This window comes from Lissotriton vulgaris, chromosome 4_1 (assembly GCF_964263255.1).
Source record: "Lissotriton vulgaris chromosome 4_1, aLisVul1.2, whole genome shotgun sequence".
Classification (NCBI taxonomy): Eukaryota; Metazoa; Chordata; class Amphibia; order Caudata; family Salamandridae; genus Lissotriton; species Lissotriton vulgaris.
This window is the reverse complement of record NC_141691.1, coordinates 341,747,859-341,775,696: the sequence shown is the minus strand read 5'-3', so window position 1 is coordinate 341,775,696 and position 27,838 is coordinate 341,747,859. Positions and strand designations below refer to the sequence as shown.

General features: G+C 43.2%; 1 protein-coding gene across 2 annotated transcripts in view; it reads left to right on the top strand.

Annotated features, from left to right (window-relative positions):
• WDR44 (WD repeat domain 44) overlaps positions 1 to 27,838 on the top strand; it is a 593,855-nt gene that overhangs the window by 279,644 nt on the left and 286,373 nt on the right. For both annotated transcript variants that reach the window (XM_086918723.1, XM_086918724.1), the window contains exon 9: positions 26,349 to 26,455. In XM_086918723.1, coding sequence (XP_086774849.1) covers positions 26,349 to 26,455 — 107 coding nt within the window. The remainder of the gene's footprint in view (positions 1 to 26,348; positions 26,456 to 27,838) is intronic.

Sequence of the window (27,838 nt, the reverse complement as noted above, 5' to 3'; positions counted from 1 at the left end):
TTTGCTCATGCAGACCTCTGGGCCCTACTCCACAGACTGCCCATGGGTTGTTATCTGGTACCGGTCTCGGGGGATAGAAGTACCCCAATGGGAGGGGCCTTATGCCCCCTTCGTGCCTATGATGGGTTCACATTAAGAGTGTCCTAACAACCTGTGGATTTCTAAAATCAATCACAATGGTATCACCATCTAAGTCTTTTACTCTTTGGCCCACCCAACTTACCCTGCACGTGAAAAAAATCTCACTTGCATCCTTATAGGAGAATTGGAGTTGTTTAAACAATTAGAAAATATATTTATTTTTTAGCTCATAATGCGATTCCCTTTGCCCTTTTTCGAGTTCTGGCCCATTTGTTAGAATCAGGACATATGGTGTAGAGTCAGGGGGAAGGTTGATACATGGTAAATCTGAGCTACCCTCTAATGCCACATTTATTCTGTTTACTAGCTTTCGGCATGCCCAAAGATCACTTCCTAGTGCTTTAAAGAGTGAGATTACAAAAAGTGACTAAAACGAGTGTCAGTTGAAATGGTAGTCATCCATACTAATATAATAAAGAGGGAGCCCAAACCTTTGAGGCGGGTAATCTCAGGAACTACAGCACCAATCACAACACCCAATACAGCATTGGAAAGGGCAGTTGCAGCAGAAGGACATAGGCTATGCAGACGCCCACCATATACATTTAAAAGGTAAAAGAACTGTGCCAGCAAAGTAGTCCCTTGTGGGCGTGTCTGCGTTGTGCTATGGGCGTGTGCTGGGGGCGTGACAAATGCTGGGGGCGTGTGGTACGTTCCGCCCTTCATACCATGTCTCATACCGTTTGCTAATCCCACCCTGCTCCCTTTAAATACCCCCCCACCCTTACTCCTTAAAATACCCCAACACCCTTAAACACTAACCCATCTTAACCCTATAAATATACCCTGTACCCCAAAACCCAAACCTATCCCTAAACCCTAAAAATACCCCTGTACCCCAAAACCCAAACCTAGCCCTGAACCCTATAAATACCCCTGTACCTCAAAACCCAAACCTACCCCTGTACTCTAAAAATACCCCTGTACCCCAAAACCCAAACCTAGCCCTGAACCTTAAAAATACCACTGTACCCAAAACCCAAACCTACCCCTGAACCCTAAAATACCCCTGTACTCCAAAACCCAAACCTAGCCCTGAACCCTTTAAATACCCATGTACCCCAAAACCCAAACCTACCCCTGAACCCTAAAAATACCCCTGTACCCCAAAACTTGCCCATAACTGTAAAAAAAACCCTGTACCCCAAAACCCAAACCTATCCCTGAACCCTAAAATAACCCTGTACCCCAAAACCCAAACCTAGCCCTGAACCCTAAAAATACCCCTGTACCCCAAAGCCAAACCTAGCCCTGAACCCTTAAAATACCCCTATACCCCGAAACCCTAACCCAGCTCTGAACCCTACAAATACCCCTGTACCCCAAAACCCGTACCTATCCCTAAACCCACCCCTGTACTCCATAACTCAAAACTAAATCTGAACCCTTAAAATACCCAAACACCCCAAAACATATACTTCAGTACCCCAAAACATATACCCCTATACCCATTCTTACCTTATCTAAACATAAAAAACCATGCTTTTACCATTCATGCATTTACAACGAATTTCGTTGTAAATGTATGCCTGGTAAAAGCATATAAAATGTAATGCCATGCGTTATAATGGCATTGCGGAGTCATGGTACTTTTGTAATGAAAGTATGCAGAGTGATGGTATTCGGAAAGATAGTTGCGGAAAAATGGGTGTTTACCCTCCCCCGGTAAGTACATTGGTGACACAGCGGCCCACATCTCCAGCAACATACTCATATTTTTTCACCACTCATTTGAAAAATGCACATGTCTCTTTCATTGATGGACAGCACCGACATACAATGTTAGACACACCTCCGGCCACAAGTTTTAGAATTGCGAACTTTAGAGCTGGGGAGCTACGTTCGAATCTCAGCATCAGCTCAACATTCTTTGATTCCAGGCAAATCGCTTTGTCTCCCCGTGCCTAAAACAAATGAATGTGTTCTTCTGTAATGTAAATTGTGCTCATGCCATGTTGTCGAGTTCGCGCTATATAATATTGCATGAAAAATAAAGTAGGGAAACTTGAGTTCACACACTACTGAACGCGCACTCTTAAGCGCATCAGCAGTGCACTGTGAATTGGAGCGTTTCACAGGCCTGACACAGATAAGAAATGCTATCAAAACGAAATCCTACAAAACAATATACTACTGGCCGGCAGCAATTCATACCCGTACAAAGTCGGGACGGGCTGCTAGTAGAATATAAGAGGAACTCAGAAGTCTAGTCTAATTATCAATTGGTTGGAATAGTTGGGGCTTGTGGATTTGCTTAATTTGAGCACATGAAAGTGAGTTTCAGAAGGATGAGCCCTGATCATACTGTGATCTGCCTCCAGAGGGTTTGCATCTTACTCTGTGTACAGCAAGACCATTTCTTGTGGTTGGCTTTGGGTGGTCCGGTAAGCTCTGTGTAGTTTTGGTTTTGTGAAGTTAGATGAAGCTCTGCAGAGGGTCTTGAACTCAATAGTTAAAATTCTTGGAAGTCAATTATGTGACACCAAAGCAGGACTGATGTGGTCATTGTGTTTAATATTGAGGCAAGCAGTGTAGTTTTGAACTTTTTACAGTTTAGCTATCGTCCTGCAAGGGATACCCGAGGATTCCCATATATTTTCAATTGCATTAGTCTTCTTTAAATTTCACCACAAGCGTCAGTGAGTTCTTTTGAGAATGAGCAGCAGAGGTGGGATTGGTTGAAGAACATGTAAGTGTTTTTGTGAAATTTTTTACTTGAGGATCAATGACCTAATATTATTGAGAACATCCTGACTGGGTACATTTTGAAAAGGAGTTGCGTGATTTAACAGAAAAGGAGGCCAGTTGAATGGGAGCAAATTCTCATCACCTTGGAAAAAAAGCAGTATCTTTCTTAGAGGAGTCAATTTGAATGCATGCAGTATTTGATGTTCTGCTGTCAATCCAAATTGTATTGGTGATTGGCCAGATCATTGTAGACTGAGTGTATGTGGATTTGATTTGATTTTGATTTGAGTCTGATATTTATATAGCGCAACAATCACTCGCGAGCATCAAGCCATCCATTCCATCCATATAGGTCTGGCAGCCCAGGTTAAAGCTCTTGAAGATATTTGCATGCAGTTTCATGTAGATATGCCAAAGGATGATGGTGAGAGATGTTCCTTGGGGAACTACTTTAGTGATGCTGGGCAGGGAGGTGTCAATTTACACTGGTAAGGCCAGTGAATGAAATAAGAAGAGCCAAGTGTGCTTTTTCTTGATGCTGCCCTTGGTGCTAGCCATTTAAGGAGTATTCTTTGTGGATATCCAGGAAAATTATAGCGTAATGTGTTGCTAAATCCATGATGTTGAGTAGATTTTCTTGAATGTTGGTGACGGTCTCAGTTCCTCTTCTAAGACATTCCGATTATAAATTACTTGGATGTGCTATTTCAAATTAGCTGAGATATGGATAACTAGAGTCACCAGTATTTTGTCTAGGCAAAGAAGCTCAGAAGATAGATGATGATTGGTACGAGATTTTAGGTGCATATTCGGCTTCTTCAGTAGTATAGTAAATGTGACTTGTTTAAGTTTCTGTGTAACGTCTCCAACCTGTAGTTAGGAACTGACAATTTTGGTGATAGGAGGGGTGAGAGCCAACTGAGAGTTTAATATCTTTAGCATTAAGTCTCATGAGACAATGTTCCCGTCTTTGGGGCATTGGACAGACGGAAATTCAATGAATTTGTTGGCATAATGAGCCATTGCACAGGTACAAGCAAGAAGCCATGGGGAGGAGGCAGAATTTTTGCCTTTATAAGTCTTATATTGTTGTGAAAATGGATCAGTAAGTTGTCACCCAGGTGCTGCGGTGGAGCCATGAAGGATGGTGTAGAAGGAGAGGTTGGCAGTTCTTTGTAAGGCTTTCAAAGATTTTTTGTTAGACTTGGCCTCTTTGGTGTGTTTTTCTCCTGTCATTTTTGCTTCTGACTGCCTGTTTTTGACTGTGTGCTGAATTTCGTTTTTACTGGTTTTAGAACTCTGGGCACTTTACCACTGCTGTCTAGTAAAAGGGCTCCTTGTTTTGAATTATATATATAATTGGTTATCCATGATGGGCATATTTGATTTACTGGTAAGTCCCTAGTAAAGAGCACTGCTTGTGCCCAAGAACTGTAAATCAAATGCTACTAGTGGTCCCCCACACTAACTATTCCTCCACATGAGTAGCCCAGCAACCATGTCCAAAACCTGCCACTGCAGTGTCTGTGTGTGCAGTTTTGAACTACCATGTTGACCTGGCAAGTGCATCCACTTGCCTGGCCCAAACCTTCCCTTTTACCACATTTAAGGCACCCCCAAGGGGTGTGGCTTGCCTGCCAGCAATGGCGGATGTGTGAGAAAACCGCTCCGCGCCGGCCTAGATTTGATCCTGCTAAACATTCGACGAACCAGTTCCAACGTTACTGGTCACATAAGCCCCTGACCTGGGGAAGCCGAATGAGCTGCGGGAGAAGTCAGGGGTACTGTGGGAACGCTGGAATCCTGACAGACGAGGGACCGTGACTCGGACCGGGGCTGCATTAAGATGGCGACTGAAACCGTCTGAGCTGCGGGGTTGGGACGCCTCCAAGAGACAGAAGACCGCGGGCCCGTTTGCTGCTGCGGGGCTCAGAGAAGACTTGCCTGCTGGCCCGGAGCTGGCGATTGCTGAGGTGGGGGCTGCGCATCTCTGACACACCGTGGCTATGGGCTCTGGTGTTGAGAGCGTCAGCCCCGGCGGACTGGAGCGCGGACCTACTGTGGAGGGGGAATGGCACACCACACCCTCACTGCCCCAAGTGCATAGCGGCCACAGCCCGGGAAACGCATTGAGTGGAGGTGGCCCAAATACCCTTAAGGCCTTGTGAGAGATGTAATGGGTGGCCTCTCAGTGAGAGGCCCGGGAACAGTTGATTGACCCGGCCCCAGCAAGCTTTAAGACTGACTTGAGGCAACCGGGGGTGGCACTATGCACGTATCTCTGCACAGTTTAGGGGACCCGGTGCCGAAGTGAAATGCCCAGAGTCAAAGGGGCTAGTAAACCAGACATGCTCGGGCCCAGTAATAGACCCTGGTAAAGAACCAGGCGCGATGGGACCAGAATATCGCCAACACCGGTCTGGACTGCTGTTGAGTTACCCGGTGAGATTAATCGGTTTTGTGAGGCGGCTCTGTGGGGGGTCTCCTTCTGGGACTACTGATCTCTGGGCAACGATGGGCAAGGTTATAGCAAAAGCGACAGGGTCAACGCCGGACCAGGACAGTGACTCAGCAGACCCAAAGCAGGGGAAAATTGAACATCCACGTGGGGCAGACCTAGTACTGATGCAGCTGACCAAAATACTGGAAGCTATTGCCAACACTGAAGCAACACTGCACCAGGACATTAGCATTGTGTCAGTAGGGCTGGGGCTCCTAAGGACAGAACACCAGAAAGTAACAGAGAGGGTAAAAATAGTGGAGTTCTCACTTGCAGACCTAAACCCTGCACAGCAAACGCTGATGTTCCAGGTCGCAAAGCTTTCAGACAGTGTTTGCACACTAGAACATAGGGCTGAAGATGCTGAAAGCTGAAGGCAGAGACATGGTTGCTTTCCTGGAATTCTGGCTGTGCTCTGTTGTTGCATCAAAGGGTTTGTCCACACTCTACACCCTTGAAATGGCACACCGCATACAGACATGCCCGCCCATTGCCAGTTGTAGTCCAGCTCCTATATTACAAGGACAGGGACCTACTCCTGCAGAGGGCCAGGACTGAAGTTCCGTTTGCTGTGCACAATTGTAATGTATCCATATTACCCGACTATACCATTGGAACTCAGTGGAGGCGGGCTTCCTTGTTTGAGGTAAAACAAAAAGCCTTGAGGGGGAAGGCTTACAGTACTCCCTGATGTTTCTCGCCCGTCTGCGTATTGTGTTAGACGGGAAGACACATTTTTGCGAGGACCCCAAGATGGCTTGGGAGTGGCTGGAGGCCTATAAGTCTGGGAGCCCGCCCCCTGCAGCAGAATCTACAGGGGTGCCCCGAGCACAGAGACCACAGAAAAGACTTAAAAGGAGATCCAAATTTTGCCCACCGAAGAAGCAAAGTTTGTCACAGACTGAGAAGGAGAAGGTGGCAGCGCTTCAGGCTGTGGCCGAGATTATGTAGACCACGGAGCTGCTTCAGAAATGGGTTCCAACTCAGGGATCGGGGGTTATTGTTTGTGGGTGTTTTATTCATGGTTAGTTTACAACCTCAAAAAAAAAATCAAATCAACAGTAGAGAAAGGGAATACTTATGGAGCCGCTCTTGGTCCCCTAGTAACAAATAAACAATCAGCAGAAGAGTGATTCCCAACAAGGAGCGATTGCATGAGGAGTCGCACCTATTGTTAAAAATATCCCTCACTCACCAACCTAGTTGGTGACATGCTTTATCATTGGGATCCCACCCGAGGGGCCGAATGCCTCTCGGGTGTGCTACAACGCCTGATTACAGCGGAGCGGTTTCTTGTGAAGTGCTGAAGGTGATAGTGAAGAGCTAAAAATGTCTTTACTTTTCCCAACTGAATTTATTGGTGGAGAAGTAAGACAAGATTAAAAAGTAGTGTAGGTGGATGTATAAACTGGTTGCAAATGGCCAATCACATCCTAATGTGAAAGTGCAATTATTGGTCTGGATAGAATCGGTTGGTATCAGAGCGCCTAGATTAAGCATTTGCTATGTTTAGCCGCTGGCCACGCCCCCTCATGTACTGGCATCTCAATAGCGAACTCCATGTGTTAGACTGATTTTTTATATGTAACCAGATCTCTCAACTGTCACCCAAGCCGCCTCTGAGATGTCTTTTCCCATGTCCTTTTGCCACTTTTTGATATAGTTCTTCTTACGGTCTTTTTTGGGAGTTGTCAGTATTGTGCAGAGTGAATAGAAATCCCTTAGCTCCTGTGAAACCTCTTACCGCTATCTAGAAGAGTGTTTTATCTTCTCTCTGATATTCCATTGGACCCATGCATTACTCAGAGCCTTAATTTATAGTTACGGAAACTCTCTTCTTTGTGGAGGTTAAAGGTTTTCTTACTGTTGCAGTTTGTTGAAACACCCGATTTCTCAAAGCTATGCCAGGTTTTCTAGCATTCTCCAGTCTAGCTCTCACCATCTAGCATATGTTTTACATTCGTCAGCCGTAGTGAAAATGGGTTTGAAGTTTATAGGCATGTATGTTAATGGGTACCTTGTAAGCTCCCTGGGTTTCACTATTTTATCCCACATTTCTAGAATCATGCTGGTAATCTACAGATAGAAGTCTTGCAGTCCTTTTTCCCTTTTAGGCAACCAGATAATGTCTCAAAGGGCTCTCCTTACTATTGCCATCCATATTGGCTCCCGTGTTTACTTTATTCTCTGTATTAATTCTTCAAGGAGACCGAGTTGGCCTGCTCTGTAATATTCCTGTACTTCATGGAACCCCTCACCTCCACTCCCTGTTGGTGCCTTCAGAAACTTCCACCGGTAATCTGGCATTTTACCTTGACAGATAAACTCCATCCATCGTCTACCTTCAAGGTGTATTAAATAATGGCATGTTAATCCTAATTGGTAGGACTTAGAATATATAAAGTGATTTAGGTTGTACATACATTTTCAGAGATGCAACTCTCCCTAGCTAAGAGATTAGTTTTTATTCCATTTTCTTAGGTCTGACTTTATTTCATTTAGCACTTTCGGTGTATTGGCTTTGTACAGCTAGGACAGTCTGGTTGTGATGCATACCCTCATATATTTAAGTAGTTCTCCTGCCAGATTAAATGCTGTTAACCATGCTAGTTTCTTCTTTTGTTTCCCTATTTTATTGACTGTAGTAGGGCTGATTACCCTGCACTTATTTTGCATCTGAGTACCTTTCCAAAATTCTGTATGTCTATAAATTATGGTAATGTGGATAAAGGTCCGTGTTACATTGTCTGCGAAAAGTGCTAGATAGAGTGCAACAGCTCCCAAATCACTCCCTTACTTTATATAGAAGTTCTTGCAATCATTGGCGTATATATTATACTTAGTAGATTAAGCATAGTCAACGCCTTTCTTCAATAACAAAGATTTAAGATCCTCTGTTTCACATAAAATGAGTGTGGATGCGGTATTTCTGTCTGCATCCCTCTGTAAAATCACTCGAAGCCTATCCTTTAAATTATCAGGCTGTCCTCGTGCGGGCGTTCCAATTTGCTGCCGGTCTCCCTTCGTAATCCTGCATACATTCCCCTGAGAAAAACACGGTTCTCTCTGTAATCTTTGCTGATCTGAGGAGAAAGGATTGGGTTTAGTTAATATTTTTACTCTAGTTATTTAAAAATATTAAAACCTTAATTAATAAGAAAGATCTGTTAGATAAAACGTGTACTAAGCCTGTCTGAGTATTTTAAAGGATTTTAGACCTGTTGCTTTTGTCTAACTGCTTTCTAACGATATGTCGCTGACTGATATTTACCACCCCTGACATACTTTGAAGGTCTGTTGTCTCCTGAATTCTCCTGAATGGCAAAGAGACAAAACTAGCCATTTACATAACTACATGACTTGCAGTTCCATCTCAACCTACAAAAGAGAACTAGAGATAGGCACCAAACAACTGCTCATCTGACATATGTCCAGTATAGGATACATTGTAATTGATTCTGCAAAGCAGAAAGATTCATATCCTTTTCATTAATTGTTTTAGAGCTCTAAACAGATTCTCACACCTGTGAAGATGGTGCGAAAATTGAGCATCTGAATGGAATGCATCTTTTTATGTTTACTGCCACAAGTCCGTGCAGTAGCCAAAAATGGTATCCTTCAATTATACCAGTGTCATGCAAGATCCCCCCTTATCCTATAAAAACTATCGGTCATTTTGACGGTAGTTCCACACTTGGATTGTTACAATATTGTTTACATGGGTCTTCCAAAGAAAACACTCTCCATACTGCAGAGATTACAAAATGATGCTTGCCGGTTAATCTTTTGTCGGAGTTACTATAACCGCAATCGTTCTCCACTGTAGACGATACAGTGAATTTCGGTTAACTAGATCTCGGATCAGGTCTGGTGTCTGTGCAAAGCACAAGGGCATACATGCTCCTCGCCATGGTCTCTGGACTTTGCAGGCGCACCATTCATGTTGGTGCTACTGGATCGGTCTACGGCCTTCGATTCTGTCTCCTATGTAGTATTAATCCACCAACTGCATGATGCAGAAATATACGACAGGGCGCTACATTGGCTCAGGGACTTCCTTAATAACTGAACCCAAACCATCTGTTTAGCCTCCTTAAAATCACCCACTTTGCTAGGTAATAAAGTAGTCCCTGGGTTCTCCCTGGGCCCGACATTATTTAATGTCTACGTAGCATTTTGGGTTTGAGACTGTATCATACGCCAACAACACCCACTTCTTATCTCCTGTGGGCAAGACCTGGTAGTGGCAAAGTCTTGTTTTGCTAGCTGCATAAGTGAAGTCACTGATCAGATGACCAAAAACTGCCTCCAATTGACCAGCGAGATAACCGGTATTGTACTATTTGGCAAATCGCAGGACCTTTGGTCGGTGGACTGGTGGCCCAATTCCAAAACAGGTTGTAAAGAATCTGTGTGTCAAGCTCGACCAAACCCTCTTCATGAAAGACCACATTAACACTACCTGTGCCACTTGTTTTGCCTCCTGTTCACCTCCTAAAAAAAGTATTTTCTCTGCATCCTTCTACTTGTAGACAGACCCTGGTCTAGGTGCTAATTACTTGTTGTCTTTACCATTGAAATGCACTGTTAGTGGCAGCCAGTAACACCTTGTTGTTCGAGCTGAAGGTAGCGCAAAATACAGCAACACGATTGATCTGCAACCTCCACTCACAGCCCTCCTCGCACCCATTTTAAAAGTCTTGCACTAGTTGCCCATCAGGAAACGTGTCATTGTCAAGCTCTGCTGTTTGACCCATAAAGCACTAAGGTTTTCACTACCCACCCATCTCCATTCCAGACTGTGCCCCTTCTTTTTTTTTAAGTTCAAGTTTATTGAAACCAAAACATAGCATAGAATACAGAATGTAATACACTCAATCAATGAAAGGTATATGAGATACAAAAATAAAATTGAGAAGGCATAATAAAACGGAATCAATAAACACCTATATCTAAGTCATAGAAAAGGAAAACAAATGGGGAAAAGCAAACAAAACAAAAAGGGAAGTGAAGTATGAACATTTCATAAAATATAACATTGTATGCAGATATTAAAACTTAAATAAAATGTATACAATTGACAGCGAGTAATAAATAAGCATAAAACTTTATAAATCGAAGGAAAAAGATAAATAAGCAAAATCATGGCGGCTTATGAACATCATCAGATGGATTTTGGTGGGTAACAATAGTATTTTGAGGAGAGGGAAAGGTTTTGGAGAGGTAGGTAGTAAGAGGAATCCATAATAGGTCTCGTTTAACAGCTAAGGAAACGGGGGTAACATAATTGGTATCAAGCCTATGGTGAAAACAAATAGCATTCCACCAAGCTGAATAACTGACTTTGGTAGAATCTTTCCAATTGGAGGTAATCAGATGAAAGGCTGTGGCCAAAAATAAGTCAAGCAACTTATAGTGAGAAGGGGAGAGTGGTAAATCAGGAGACAAAGAACCCAAAAGGACGTTGGAAAGGAAGAAAGGGAGTGTGAAACCAAAGATTTTGTGCAAGCGGGACCAAATCAATTGCCAAAAGGAAGCAATGTTGGGGCAGTGGAACAACATATGAAGTAAATCAGCAGATTGGCAAGGACAGGACCAACACTTAGGCGAAATGTCCTGGGAGAATGTGGCCAATTTCTGTGGAGTTAATAGTAAACGGTGATATAAAAAGTAAAGAGTTTGGGTAGTATTAGCAGCTCTGGACGTTTTGTGTATTTTTAACCACAGCTTATCCCATAGAGAGACAGGCCAGGATATTGACAAATCCCGTTCCCAGGCCAATTCAGTCTTCGATTTGAGTCGGTCAGGTGAATTTATAAGACATTTGTAAATGTGAGAAGCGGACGGAGAGGAATTCAAAAGCGGGCTAATGATAGAGTAAGAGGAGGGTGTCTCAGAGGAAGAAGGAAGAGATTGAAGGTATTGAAGAAGAGCAGGAAGCAACAGGATGTATTGTTTTCTAAAGGAAGCAGGGAGAAGAAATTGAGCTTGAAGATCTGTAAAAGAAAGAGGAACTTTATAAAATAAGAGTTGGGAGATCCAAGATAGACCTTTGGATCTCCAAGATTTCCAATAAAAAGAACGGTTCTTAATGCGAAGTAACTTATTATGCCAAATAGGTTGGTGGAACAAAGAAGTAAGGGAAGGGTAAGAAGAAGGTAAAAGGGGAGATAAGAGGTGACTGGTATGAGCAATGACAGGGGATTTCAAGAGAGAAACGTTGGCCGAAAAGGCAAGGGTCTCCAAAAAATCAAACGGAGAAAGGAGAGATTTCTCCAGAGATAGCCAAACAGGAGGATAAGTGGGAGTTTCTGTGGAAAGCCAACGAGAAGCTTGTTTGAGGATAAAAGAATAATGGTATGATTTAAAGTCTGGAAATTTAAGACCACCAGACTGTTTATCTTTTTTAAGAGAAGACAAGGCGATCCGTGGAGGCTTATTTCTCCAAAGAAATTTCACTAAGAGTGAGTCTAACCGTTTAAAATAATAACAGGGTATGCGAACAGGAATCATGGATAGTGAGTATAGGACGATAGGAGCTAACATCATTTTGATGGAGTCCAAGCGACCCCACCATGAAAGAAAGAGGGGATGCCATCTAGTAATAGAGTCAGTTAATTTCTTTGTAATATATTCAAAATTAGCCTTCAAAGTGTCTGGTATAGAAGGGGAAAACCACAATCCTAAATATTTTACCTTAGTCGACTGCCAAGAGAAACCAGTATGATGAAAGTAATGACGCTGACATAAGACATTAAGGGGTAGAACTTCACATTTGTCACGATTGAGACGATATCCCGAAACCTGTGAGAAGGCGTCAACTTGGAGTAAAAAGGCAGGAAGAGTGGACTCAGGATTAGAGCAATAGAAAAGGATGTCATCTGCATAAACAGATAATTTAACTTGATTAGGGCCGGCGTTAAAACCAGTGATTTGGGCATCCAGTCGTAGTTTAGTGAGAAAAGGTTCCAATGCTACAATAAGGGGGATAAGGGACAACCTTGCCGGACACCCCTGGAAAGGGAGAAATAATCGGAAATTTTCCTATTAGCAAAGATAGAAGCTCTAGGACCGGAATACAAAAGGGAGATGAGGGAGATTAATTTAGGGGGAAAGCCAATCCAAGTGAGGGCATGAAACATAAAGTACCAACTGATTCTGTCAAAAGCCTTTTCTGCATCTAATGTGATGGCCGCAAGTGGGTAGGATAAGGAAGAAGCCTTACTAAGAACATTAAAGAAAACTCTGGAATTGTCAGAGGACAAACGTCCCTTCACAAAACCTGATTGTTCCGGACCTATAAGTTCGGGTAAAATGGGATCAATACACAGGGCAAGTAATTTGGCAAATATCTTATAATCTGTGTTAACAATGGAAATGGGGCGGTAATTCTTACAAAAAGAAGGGTCTCTGTTATCTTTGGGGATGAGGCAAATCATAGCGTCTTGAAAAGTACCTTGAGAAGAACCATTTGCAATGAAAGAATTAAATAAAGCGAGCAAGCGAGGAAGAAGAAGTTTCGAAAAATGATCATAGAATTCAATGGAAAAGCCATCAGGACCGGGGGCTTTACCGCGTTTTAAAACTGAGACTGCGTGAGATAGTTCTTTAAGGGTTATATCCGCTTCAAGTGAAGGAAAATCAACATGGGAAGAAGGAGGAGACGTAATGGATTGAAAGTAGGAGGAGAAATCAGAGGGAAGCGTAGAGGATTCGGGAGTGTAGAGGCCTTTGTAGAAAGTGACAAATTCCTGCAAAATGTCATCCTCTTTAAAATGAGAAGTACCACAAGAATCAATTATAGAGGAAATCCGAGTTCTATCTCGGCGTGCTTTCAAATAATTAGCTAAGAGTTTTCCCATTTTATTTTGGTCTCCATAATAATGAGCACTGCTTTTTAAAAGATAAGAAGCAGCAGCGTCAGTAGATAATTTGTTGAAAGCGACCTTAGCAGTGATGAGATCTTTTAAAGAGGTGTCTGAGAAGGAATGAAAATAGGCATGTTCTAACGGTTTAATTTGGGCCAAAAGTTGGGAAGATTGTTTCTCAAATCTCTTCTTTTTCGGAGAGACGTAATTAATGATAAAACCTCTAGCGGTTGCTTTAAAAGAGTCCCATATCATGGTCGGAGAAGAATCCGGGGTGGAGTTTACGGCAAAAAAGTCAGCAACAAAAGAGCTGAATTGGCCAGAGAATTTAGGGTCTGCAAGGAGGGAATTATTAAAACGCCATCTGCCAGAGGGGGGGGGGGGGGGGATTAGATCAAAATCAACAAAAACTGGGGCATGGTCAGAGATAAGGATAGAGCCTATTTCTGAAGCAAGAGTGCATTGGGCTAAAGATTTACTAAGAAAAAGATTATCAATGCGGGATTGTGTCTTGTGGGGAGGGGAGAAGTAGCTATATTCTTGGAGGTCGGGATGGCAAAGTCTCCATATATCAACTAAGGGTTTATGACGGGTGGCAGAGGTAAATTGAGTATGCATTTTAGAATGAACAAACTTAACAGGGGATCTCCTATCAAGAATGGGATCATGGATTTGATTACAATCTCCACCAAAAATGATATCATCATCAAGGGAAACTAACTTATCAGAGATAAGGGGCCAAAAAGCATTATCCACTGTTACCGGGGCATAAACATTAAAAATAACCAAAGGTACTTTGTCAATTAGTAACTTAATAAGCACCCAACGACCATCAGAGTCTGATTCTTGATGAATAACAGAAACAGTAAACTTTTTGTGAACTAGGATAACCACCCCATTCTTTTTCCCTAGAGCTGGGGAGAAGAAAACATTACCAACCCATAGTCTTGTCAGTTTAGAAGCTTCAACATCAGAAAGATGAGTCTCTTGCAACATAGCAATATCTGTTTTTAGTCTAGACAAGTGGGATAACACTCGCTGTCTTTTAATAGGATTATTTAATCCTTTAACATTCCACGAGGTAACTCTGAATGTAACAAGATAAAGGTAGTATGATAATACATAAAGCATACAATACAACATGACATCAATGACACCAAACTGTATACAGAGTAAAAGATAATGAAGCAATAAAGCGAAGAGGTAGAGGAACAAATAGAGTAAAAAGAGAGAAAGAGTAAGGAGAAAAAGGTAGGAAAAACAAGAAAAGAAAAATGAAGAGAGTAAGGTCCATAGAAGAAAACATGATAGAACATTAAGAGGAAAGATAAAGAAGAAAGCAAAAACTTACATAGACTGTAGATCAAACGGAGGGAGGGAGGGTGGGAGGCCATACGAGGGAATGACGCTATCCGAACTCACGGAGGAGAAGCGAGGAGGGAAACAGCACGCACGAGGCACAAGTGAACAATAGGAGAGGGAGGAGGATTGGGTAGACGACCTGTGAAAAGAAGAAACATGTTAATCATATCAAAGAAAACAAGTAGTTGGAAAAGATATAACTGGATTGCAGAAAGGAAAGAAAGATCTCAGAGAAGGAAAATGCAGAAATATAAAACAGGAGAGGAAGATATAACCAAGAATATCAAACTGCAAAAAATCAGAATGAAGCATGAAGGAAGTGATAAGCACATCCTAAACAAAGCAAAACGTATGCAGATGGCAAAAAATGCAACAAAAACCAAAATACATTATTGAGCAGTAGACGAAGATCCAGTATCCATAGATTCAGCATTGAAGGAGTAAAGAAAACTCTTAAGTTTCAGTGGATCTTCGTATGAAGTAGTCTTATTGTTGACAGTAACCCTAAAGAGACATGGGTGATAGAGACCATATCTGGCACCAATAGAACGTAACTGAGGTCTCAATGCCAAAAACTCTTTACGATGGTCTGCAGTTGATTTTGCATAGTCTTGAACAAAAAACAGAGTATTTCCAGACCAGGTAATTTTCTTCAAAGCCATGGCGGCAGCCAGAACTTTTAATAGGTCAGTATATTCAAGAAAGTAAAGAATTATTCCTCTGGGCTTATTCAGTGAAGGAGCAGAAGCATGATGTGGTAAAGAACCTAGTCGGTGTGCTCTCTGGATGTTTAGCGGAGGGTCTTCTGGAAGTTTCAAAAGTTTGGGCAGAAAGGACTTAAAGAAAGAAATTGGATCAGATCTCTCTGAATTTTCCACCAAGCCATAAATGTGAAGGTTGTTACGATGATTCCTATTTTCCAAATTTTCAATTTGTTTGTGTAGGCTGGAGACTTGAGAACAAAGGGGGTCCACCTTGGAAGCAGAGGAATTTAAGGAATCAACATTTTGTTCCAGCGTTGCGACACGACTTTCCACAGTTAACCATTTATTAGAGAGATCTTGAAGAGTAGAGGTGGTTTCCTGGAGAGTGGCAGTAGTCTCTTCAACAAAGGGGCGTAGGGCCCTAATTTCCTCAAAGATCAAGTCCATGGTGACTGAAGAGGCCGATGCAGGCGGAGAAGGTGGATCCTTCTTTAGTCTCTTGGAGGAAGCTTTACTGCTGAGAGTAGTTGAAGTATTTGCCGGTGAAGAGGTCTTCTTTGGTGAGGCAGATTGAGGTGAAGAGGTATTTGAATCTTCCATGGTTAAGCACTGATACCGTGAGCTAGTGTGAATCAAGAACTTACGGGCAGTGGCTGTAGTATGTGGAACCTCCTTGGTCAATTTACCCATATGTAAGGCACTATAAAGAATAATAATAAGAAGAAGCCAGTGCCGTATGTAAGGTATCAGCCGTAAGGAAAAAATAAGAAGAGAAAAGATACCAGATGAACAAGGAGACTAGGCTCTTTATAGGGAGTAGGTCCAAAAGCAGGTGACAATCAACTTGACAACAATAAAATATATAGAAAATCACCACAATGCTGAGAGAGAAAACGGTGCAGCAACCAGCAGCTCCATTCATAAGGTGCACAAAATGGTGGGAATTCCATATGCAGCTGGTCGCGCTATGAGGAGATTAAATATGGGAAAGAAAAGCATCCAGCAAGGCATAGTAACAACACAGAAATTAGGTTGTAAAAATGACCATCCAAATCCTGTTAATACAAGCGCATGGAAGTAATGCCCAAAGCACAGTTCCACATGACTTCTAGTGTGAAACACCCATAGTCAGCAAACTGGGGACATTAAATGAATAATACATTACTCCTTTTGAGAAAAGTTCAGCTTGTGATGAAAATAATTTCCTGCCAGTAAGGTGAAGTCAATAAATGAGTAAAACACTGAAAATCCCTTGTGCTGACAGCTTTAAATTAATTGCTTTTATTCGAGCTTGTTCACAGCTGATAAGGAGCAGAAAGGGAGAGTTACGTATTAAAACACAGCCATGACTCACTTCCTTAATTATTCTTCAAATGACATCCTACGGCAGTAAATCGTCACTTAGCTGGTGAGAGAATGCAGACATGAAGGCGAAGAGGCACTGCACTATGAAAATCGGTTCCCTCAGTGCTCGGGCGTAATGAAGAAACAGAACGGGAGTGCTAGGTATTAAAACACGGCCGTAACTCACTTCAGTAATTCAGAAGACAGCATCCAGCATTATATTCTCCATATAGCCATTGAAGGAATGCATACATAAATGCAAAGACGTGCTGCGATGTGAAAGCCTGTCACTTCACTCAGCGCGCGAAAAGTGCTGAGGTAAATGTGGCTATTGCCGGAACAGCAGCTGAAGGCTCAGTGAAAAATAAACATATTATTCACGTCAGAGCAGAGTTGAAAGACCTGTCACCTCGCAGCGCCGATACTCTGGTGCTCAATCCTTCATTTTCACGGCGATTTACGGTCCAGGTGGCACAGGAAACGCCTCAAACTGCCTCGCTTCCCCAGGCGAGTCACGGGAGAGCCGCCATCATCCTCTGGCGCAAGCCACGCCCCCCTTATTCCAGACGGTGCCCCTTCTAAACCACTAGATTGCTCAGTTCCACAAATAAAGCACTCTTGAAGATACCTCGCATTCGTACTGCGATTTTGGGGCCGTTCCTTCTCTTATCTGGTCCCATTCCACTGGAACAAACTCCCTTTGCAGATTTGCTCCTGTTCTGACTTCCCCAAGTTTAAAGAAACTCCTAAAAACCTGGCTGTTTTTATTCTTCGGTGCCGCCACTGATTAACAAGTGCCCAGGAACTCCTTCTGAAGTGAGTCGTTGCACTATATAAGAGCAGATCCCAATATATAACATCTGCCACGGGACATTTTGTTCCATAAATCCGGACTCCCTCTATTCAGCCAGGCGCAAATCGTTTTGAGAAGCAATACTTTATGCCCACACATCACATCACATCTTTGGAGCTTCTTAACTCCTTCACTCTAACCAGATGCCTGTACTTTGGGTGGAACATTAAGATACCACCAGTTAGCAGTAACAGTGTAACGTGTAACTCATGTCGATTTCTAGCTCAAAGTTCAGAAGAAAGACAAAGTAGTTTTGCCGTTCCATGCCTCCTGTTTTTCACTTTCTGTCTCAAGAGCTCTTCAAAGCAAGAAATGTAGTTCACAGATTGAAAATATTTCCAATGTTGTCAGCTTAGCATCCTCGCAGGTATCTGAATCTCCTGCAAAGATGCACGAGTCCACCGTAGCCCTAAGGAGTCACAAAGAACAGTTAAAGTAGTGTGTGAGGCTAGTGTCAAGTATAGCGCCTACCGCATTTCCCACCAACATTACTTGCTGACATTTGTTATATTCTCACTGAGCTATGCATCTTTTTGAGCCCATTTGTAAGAACTATTATCTATATAAAGTGTATAGACAGCTGAATACGATTGTAAATTCCAGTCATACATGCCCTCATTAAGGATATTAAACATGTTTAAACATCATCTGCCCTATTTGGCCACATGCCTTTTGGACATATGCGTAGTGCATCTCTTTATTTATTTAGGATGTTTAATATGGCAGTCACTACACTGTGCTGTAGAAGATAAACAACAGTAGAAAGTGCATGTGTTAAATATCCTGTAACACTATATCGCTGCAATTGTCAGTGCTCGTAAACACTTGACGTGAAATGTGCGATTTTCATTAGATATTCAGAGATTTAAAGTTCAACCGTCATACTTAATTACATTGCTGCAAGGTGGCGTTATTCACCTATCGAAGATTTCAAATAAATCAAACTATAAAACGTCCACCTTAATTTTTCACCCATAATCTGCATCGAAAAGGCGCAGCATAATTTGGTTTTCAGGGCTATATTTACTTATTCCTTAGGCCAAACTAACTCCATCAGAGACCCTCCATCTTCAGGTCTCCCATGCTCTGCAATTCCTGGCAAAGACAGTCCTAAAGAGAACAGTTGCAAGATGGATAGTTGAGTGCATTCTTGTATGCTATGCCTATCATGGATGCTTTACTTATGTCATTCCATAGCTCACTTTTCAAGTGCTACCTTTTACTTTGTTTAAGCACTGCATTGGAGTGCATGTGTTTTCCTGCTGTCTCCCTTGTGTGCTTCTCCCCACCCATGTGATGCTCTCAGCCTTTTCACTTCTCACCGTCTGCATTGCTTTCTCTTCTAATTGCTTCTCCGCAGTTTCATGTTTCGCTCTCTCATCAGTTTGCCCCCACGCACGTACCTCTCTTGCCATTTGCTTCTTTTCCCGCACCATTCGTGTTGCTTCCATCGGAAAGGTGATTCCTTTTCCTCTCTCCTTTTACATCCATGCGTTGCTTCCCCTCACCTGTGGTGTTTCCCTTGACCCACTCATTCTACTTTTTTTCTCTTTTTACTGATCCAGCTCTTCCAGTAGGTCCCATAGGGGAGACCTACTTGCTTTGCCAATGTATTGAAGACCTTCAATAGGAAAGTAAGAAGGTGGACTCCTTTATTTGAAAGGTTTCATTATCAGACACCTGAAGGCCAGCCACTTAGTTATCTGCTCACTCAGTTTGGAAAACTTATATACCCAAGGTTCTGGTGCAATTTTAGTGTTTTATTTCCATAAAACCCAGCAAGTCCGCATGACGCGTTTCGCCTCCAACTCGAGGCTTGATCACATGAATATATATATATATATATTTACCGCACTACAATAACCAAGTGTCTCTGCGAGGCCACGCCCACTGGGGCAGGTTTTTGAATTGTATTTAGTGCGCCAAACATTGGGCTTTCTGAGACTCCACCACATCGGCCACTGAGGAAGGGAATTGGTTTGTCCTGAAACGCGTATGGCCACAGAAAGACTTTCGGAGGACTGAGCCTTTTATCTGCTTGCTGGCAAGACAAGTAATAAACCAAGGGTGTTATTTAAACTTCTGGTTGCTTCCTTCAATTGTGCGTACCTGCAAGGATTTTATATATATATATATATATATATATATATATATATATATATTCAGACTTCCTGTGTCAAATGCTCTTTATTTCATTGAATGAATAATAGTGGTTCAAGCCGCCAGACGCGTTTCGGACAGAAATGTCCTTGCTCACTGATGACAAACGGAATGAGCTACCACAGTGCAATTTAAACGTTACTCAAAGCGCGCCAAAGCTGTTCATCTTAATCAACAGAGGCGAAGCACTACAATGCGAGCAAACAGATAAATCATATCCAGTGTGGGCGCCATCTTGTAATGTAGTGCTCACATAAATAAAACCCTTTGCGACCTTTCAATAATCATTACTTCAAGTGTAAACTCATATTTTCACTGCGGGATTGCATTGCATTCAAAAATATAACAAGTTAGAAATATATCACAGCAGTTGGGAAACAAGCATTTACAATGCAATAGGTCTCGCAGCATTAAAGTTTGAGTTATTGGCATTGTGTATGACAATGCCAATAGTTATAACTTTTGCAAATGTGACACCTAAACCATTTGTAACGCAATATGTGTTGTACTTATGTACATGCAAGCCATAAGGCAGAAAAATTACATTGAGAAGTGAAGAACTCTGGAATATATTCACCAAGGTGTCCACCTGGTACGCAACAATGCATTGGGAACAGATTACACAACAGGCTCAATCTATCTCTGTCTCTGCTTTGCACTGTTAGCGCATCGCTTCAGGATGCGTCCTCAATAGTCTTTGATATCGTAGTACTACAGAAAACACAACAATAGCGTCCAGGAACAGAATGCATAATGCGCTATATGCTAAGAAAACATATCTGCATCAAGATTATACACTAGTTTGCACTGCATCATGTATGTTCTAGAGTTGTAATGTATTCTAATTCCAAGATTCTTGTTACTGCTATGTATGAGAGCAATAAAGGATTATGTATAATATTAGCCTTCGTGCATTTAATAAAACCATGATTTTCTTCCCATTAAAACTGGAAAATCTGCATTATACACTAGTTTGCACCGCATCCTGCCATGAAAGAAGCAGAGCGATACAAAAGGGGATGATGGACGGAGCGTTTGAGCAAATCAAACACTCACCCCCAGTCAGCTGATCTGGGTTTAATCCATCACCATTCTTTAGCTCACTCAGCCACCCCAGTTCAGACATGGCCATACGCAAATCAGTCTGACCCTGTGCCTTATGGGAACAGTACAGCCCGAACTGCCAAGCCATGTCTTCCCTGGACCGGAAACAAGCAGAAGCACTCTGGGATATCAAGGATACATGAAGTGATCAGCCACGTATGTTAAACCTGGTCAGTTCAGACGCCAACTCCTAGTGCACTGTTGTGTCTCGCACTATTCACATTTCACATCATGTACGGGCATTATGGTGACCATCTACAGACATAAGTCTCCATATACAGAGAAACTGCCGCAGCTGGATAGCTAGCACCAGAGAACATCACAGGTGTATGTTACGGAGGCAACTGGTGTATTTGAAATCATGCTGTAGGAGGGGGCTGGAAATTCAAATTAATTAAATTGTATTCCATTATAACTTCATTTATATTACCCCTTAAACCGTGGACCACCTCTTCGGGTCTGCTTCTTATGTTCATCTGACCTCGAGGTGTCACACCTTGACCCTGCCCGAGGGCCAGCAGATGTTCAGAGCCAGCCGGGCGGGGCACAAACTTCTTCTGTACCTCCACCGGGAAGCTGAAATTTAGCAGTGGCCAGATAGGAGTCGAGAAACCGTCCTGGAGATATGTCCCAATGTTGGGGAGGCTACCTGTATCCACCACTATCACCGTTTTTGCCCAAGACGTTCAGTTCAACCCCAGATATACTCATACCTGGCTATAAATTACTTATGACACATCTCGTAAGTTCTCCAAGCAAGTTGCTTATTCTCAAGCGGCAAGCACCGATAGCTTGTGGCAATCATCACTAAAATAACCGTCAAGTGGCTTTTTTTCTTGAAATCCAAACTCTGATTATATTTTTTAATTCATAACATAATGAAAGCTTCTTATTACCGTCCAAGATAAACATTTAAAAGTGAATTTAGAAACAGTACTTACCAATGAGCACAAAGTGATCCCACTTTCGCGGGAATCTCTCGCAGCAGTCTAAAGCCACATAAGACTATAAGACTTGCAGGTTTCTATTTCCGCCCACTCCACCGCCCACCCTATGCCAATTGGTTGAAAGAATCAATCTCTAATTTGATTTGCTTAACTTGTATCTGCCAATTCAGAAATTTCCCGGTTTCTACCTATCACGTGCTTCGATTCCGGTCTTGGCTCCTATCGATTGGTGGAACCAGTAACTCATGCTACGGACATTTTTGTGCTGAAACGCAGCTGCCGCTGCGGGCCCCGACGATGAGAGAACCCTGAACCGCAACTCCCTTCTGCTCCGCTCCTGACCCCGCGGATAATTAGAACAAGCACGGAACTGCACCACAGAGGAGCCGGCACGCACCAGAGGAGCGAGGGCAAAGGAGCGAGAAGACACGCTGAGATGAGGTAGGAGATGTGTGTGTGTAAGCGCCGGGACGGGGGTTCTGTGTGTTAATGCTCAGCGGGGGGGGGGGTTCTGTATAAGTGTGTATGCGCGACGGGCTAGGGGGGGGGGGTTGGGCTGTATGTGTGTTGGGCATGTGTTGTGAAGAGCCTGCCGGAATCGGAGCGCGTGTTCATGCGAGCGACCTGATCCGATTCCGGCAGGCTGCTTGCGCGTAACAGTCTCTTGTCCGCTCTGCCTAGTCCTTGAAAGCAAAAAGGACTGAAACAATTACAATAGACTCGCTCTGCGACAGCAGGGGCGAGACCTAAAAAGCATAAATAGATTTTTAAATGCATATATGTACGTGTTCATCGTATTTGGACATGTCCTTACAACAAGATCTTCAACAACCCAATTAGTACATTGGGAAAAATTAACATAATCGATGAAAAAGTAGCAGCTGGGTAGGTTGTGTTAATAGTTGGGCTTAAAATCCTAGAACTGTTACATTTAAGGGCGTTTTTTAAAGAACTGCACTTTTCAGTTTTAGGAACGGCATCACACTCGTTATGACGCTACTGAGTAGGCGGTACTTAAAATACACTAGTGTAAGTACTTGGTTTCACTGAAATTTGTAAACATGAAAACCCACAGAAAGGTTCCATCATGCCAGTCATCCAATCGCTGGATAGACTGCTAATAATGCTTCAGGTTCCCGTGGCTGCCTAAATAAATCAAAAGGCAATGCAAGACTAATATTGCAAGCTTGCTTGGATGGGAATAGTGATCTATAAATAATAAGTATCCATTGCTGGTGTAAAGGCAATCAGGATTCTTTTCTGTTCGACATTCAATTTAGGAAGCATTAAGGCAATACATACAAAGGACCCTGAGAGAATATCAATGCAAAATAAAAGTGCACATATTGTATAGCAATGAAGTAGAAAAACAAGTAATAATATACTTCCCATTAATAGGACGAAGCATATTAGGCGAGCTTAAAAGCGATACAAATAGCGACTTGTCATCCTAAAGTGAATAAAGGAATACACAAAGTAAATGACAACTTTCAAATTTCGCGCATTATAAACTTCGAACAGAAGTTAACTCCAATATATTACGGTGCAGTGCCAAGCTCGCAGACAGCTTTGTTTAGGGGGGTGGGGTGTACTGGCGGGTCTGGTCATGTAATACAATGGGCCTGCGGATAACACGTGTGCGGGGCGCGCATTTCGCATATGTCACGGGACGTCCCCACGGTAATTGCCTGCAGGATCTAAGTCACTCGGGCGCTCTATCTATACGTGGCCCGGGACAGGCTGAGCGGGATCCGTGTAAGGAAGACCATTGAAGGAGTGGAACGGGAAGGGCGCTTTGAGCAACCACAGATACCCCACTAGAAGCAGCCCACGGTGATGTTAGGATTTGGTCGGTATCATAAACAATTGGTATCTAGTTATAAAATTAGTCATGCAAAGAACCCAGGTCAGAAAAGTAACCACGTAAAAAAAAAACAAATAATATAATCTCTCCTTAAAGTCAGAGCTCAGAATACAATGTCACAACTCAATCAGCCCATCAAGAGACACGCTCTGGAAACCGGCATCGCAGTTTCAACTGTGAAGGGGGCTGACACAGCCCCTTCCATGCCTACGGCGGCGCCATCAGCCGGTGCGGCTCACCGTACATGCTGGGCGAGTGATGCCACCATGCACAAGGGCAGCCCGGGCGAGGCCCCTACTGCCAGGGAAGGCGCAAAGAATACCCCTCCTTGCCGCCTCCCTGCCTGCGCTGTCGAAGTGTCAGCCAGTATTTGACATAAGCCAGTGCGGCTGCCAGATCGCAGCTCCTCCAATGCCTCTCACATATCATTCAGCTGGTCTTCGGTCCCCGGTAACGGGTGCACCACGAAATGAATGGACGTCATCTCTCAGAGCACCACTGCAGGCGATAGACCCCCTCCCGAGAACACGAGTTGACGGTTGAGACTGACTTCCGGTGCTTTAACAGTGTGGTGACTGGTGATCTCAAATTGAATCCGCCATCTTCCCTCCTCGGTATCCAACTCTGCTGCTGATGTTTCCCTATCTCTCGCTGCTCCGGTAGCCTCGGCCTTGCTAGATGCAAAAAACGTCGTGATGAAAGTACAACGTTGTAAAGTTTACTTCTCTACTCGTGCGTCGCACTTCTGCTGCGATAGGCTTGCCACTGGAGACATCCCAAGGGCTTAGCAGGGAACAGTTTTCAGATTTTTTATTTATAATGGTGCAGGTTGTGAATACTGTCTTTGGCTGATTTTCTCTTTTGTTTATATTACTGACTTTCACATAACAAGTACAACAAACCCCTTCAATAGAAATACATATACATAAAACTAACCTTTGGTGGGGGCGGGACTTGCGTCTTGTGCACAAAGCCCACTCCTAAGAAGACGTGCGCACGCAAAACGAAACCTATCGTGGGGCGGGACTTCCGTTTTGTGAAGCCCGCGCCCACGGAGTGCCTGGAGGAGCACCGAGGGAGAGCCCCGCGGTTGGAGGCTGCACAAGTCCGGAGTGCCGGTGAGTGGGGAGGGGGGATGCCTGTATGTGTGCGTGTGTGTGTGTCTGTGTGTGCGACGGCGGAGGGGTAGGGGGGGGAGGAGGGGTGGAGAGGGGTGGCGGGGGGATGTCTCTCCGTGCGTGTATGTGTGCTTGTGTATGTGTGTGCGCATGCGTGCAGGGGAAGGTGTGTGTGTGTGTGTGTGTGTGCGATGGGGGTCTCTGTATGTGTGCGTGTATGTGCGCTCGTGTGTGTGTCTCTGTGTGTGCGCATGCGTGCAGGGAGAAGTATGCCTGTGTATGTTTGTTGCGCTTCCCAGGAGACAGCCACGGGCGCGTTCGCGCGCGCGTGGCCTGCGCCGATCGCCTTTTGCGAGTTGCGCGTGGCCGGTGCTGTCTCCTGGGAAGCAGAGTCAGCAACAAAAGATCTCTGGCGAGACACAGCGCTGACGCGCTGTGTTTTCGCTACGAGACCTAAAAAGACAATAATAAAGTGCATAGTGCTATTGTAAACATTGTCATGTACAAATACTCATTATTGTGCAAACTTCCCCATGCAAAATAAAATTTTGTTATGAATACTATATATATAAATCTAGAATAGCTTCATGCTGCAAAAAAGTTAAAATAGGTTTTCAGCTCGAGTTTTTTCTAGATACATGACACTCATTCCTACTCCCCAGTGCAGTGGAGGGTTGGATTTTTTTCGATTGCATATATTGTCTCAATAGGGCAATAGTATTTAAAGATTACTGATTTGTTGTGAGCATTGTAGGCTTTGGTTATGAGTCAGGGGAACTCCACTCATTGTCAATGCCCAAAAATCCTAATAAGCTGCTTTTCTGACACCACCCACAAGATGGCGGAGTGATGTATAGTCAGTGCCACTGGAGTTATGTGCAGGGGAGGACCAAATAATGTGGCTGGGTAGATTAAATAGCAAAAAAGGCAAATTATGCGACTTAATGCAACACAAATTGCGATAGTATTACTTTATTATTTTGACACTTACTAACCCTGTCTAACCAAAGCTTTTATCTCTGCACCACTTTAACACCAACATACAGCAATAAGCAGCATACAGATGACCAGTCTACTTTTGTCAAGGTCCTTTCAATTGCCAGCAACAAGCGTTGCCAGATTCTTCGTAACTTTTGATCCATATGAGCTATAAACATTTTTTTTATGGAAATTTGCATAGTATGCTGTGGATGATGGATTATATGGCAAACCCAAGGTTATGCTGTAAATGCTGCGGCCGCAAAATCGCATAATTCCAGTCTCCCTGTGCATAGTGCATGAAACTGGAGTAGCCTCAATTAAGATGCAATAGTTGTTACCTCTAAGCCTATGCTGTAAATTTCAAACTTATCTAGTTAACTGCAAATTTCAAAGTCCATTTCCCAGTTTAGCCTTCATGTGGTGTTATGGCCTCTTAGCAGTCTTTTATCTATTGTATCTGTAGCGCCTCTCAAAAGTGCAATAGAAACAACAAAATTACAGATACAAATTCACTACACGTTTGCTGCATTTTCCCTAGCTCGAGAGCAGCAGTATCGAATGGTCTTGAAAACCATTCTTTGATTTTAATAGTTGCTGACTTTGTGCAGATTTACTTTGGAAATGCACTCTTTCTGCCCATTGTCTTATTGCAGTTAATCCTTTATGAATGTTGTCTTGAATGTTTATCAAAATGGCTATCTTTCTCTTTTCAAGGACTCAGCTGAAAAAGTTTCTTGGTAAATCGGTGAAAAGGGCAAAATGTATCGCAGAGGAGTACGGCGAACGTGCAGTGAATAAAGTAAAAAGTGTACGAGATGAAGGCAAGTGCATTTCCACTAAACAAATGTTATATTTCATAACTCAGACACTTTTGAAAAATTAAACTATTCCATAGAAAGGGAAGTTACAAGTCAAGGTAGAATCTTGGCTGCTGTGCTAAGAATCATGGTATAGAACATGAAGGATTCGAAATTTGAATTGAAAGACACCTGTGTTCACCCTTCAGTAGTGCTGCTTGTTCGATTGATACTTTAATTGTGACCAGTGGACCGAAAATGCAGGCCCGGGACTCAAATGTCATCATGTTCGATTTTATTCTTGTTTGGGAAACAAGAACAATATTGAACTATGTATACAATAGAACATAGTCTTTAGCAATACTTATTCCACATTGTAGAAGGAAATTTGATTAGACAAAGGGGGAGAGTGCACTTTGAACCTCTTCTCAGAACTACTACAAATAATTCATTCCAGAACTGCTATACCTGTATCATTATGCATGGCTGGCCACCAAAATACCACTCTAATTCTTTTCTTAGTTATGGCACAGTATGGATGACCTTCATGAGCATTTGTGAATGAAAACGTTATGCAAATTGAATGGAGGTACTAATCTGGCACCTCTCAACAAAACATAGGCCCTTATTATAATGGTGGTCTGCCAGGGAAGGGACCACATCACAAGTCGCAGTAGAAAAAGGCACTTTGTAAACATCCATGCACCATATGGTGTCTGGCTCATGGTGCTTGGATGATTGGGGGAGCACTACATGTGCCCGTCAGGCCACTTAGCAGCGGCCCATGCGGGACAGGGTCCACCAAAGTCTGTTTCCGTCTTCCTTTTCATGGCGGGGTGACTGCTTTTAATAGGCAGTCGGAAAGGGACATCCTAATCCCTACGGCGGTGCCTGCACAGGCACCGCCTTCATTGTATGGATTGGAGTCCAATCGCCGCCCCATCGTGATCATGGATCCTGACGGAGGTCTTTCATCCGACATTATTGCTCTGACCACCTGCATCGTAATGCAGCGGTCGGGCCGATTCCCTGTATGCCGGGCGGACCGCCACCGATGGACTGTTGGTGGCGGTCCGCTCGACATCATAATGAGGGCCACAGTCTTTCACTGTCAACTCATCAGCTATCTTAGTATAAGGTTGAAGACCGACTTGAGCATTTGTTTTTTCTAATGGCCATTCTTCTTTAGCATATGACTTTAAACATTGTATGATTTCATCAAACTCTTTTGCGTCAAACCACATCTCTATTCAGCATGCACTGGCCAGGACATCAATAGTGTCTTCAATTAAATAATGTTTGAGGCATGTGGGCTGCTGAATTCATGTCTTGTGCATAGATCGCCGCCTAGTGTTGGGTCCGGATGATTGCACTTGTTGTCTTGGAAGAGTCTTCAAAATATCCCGA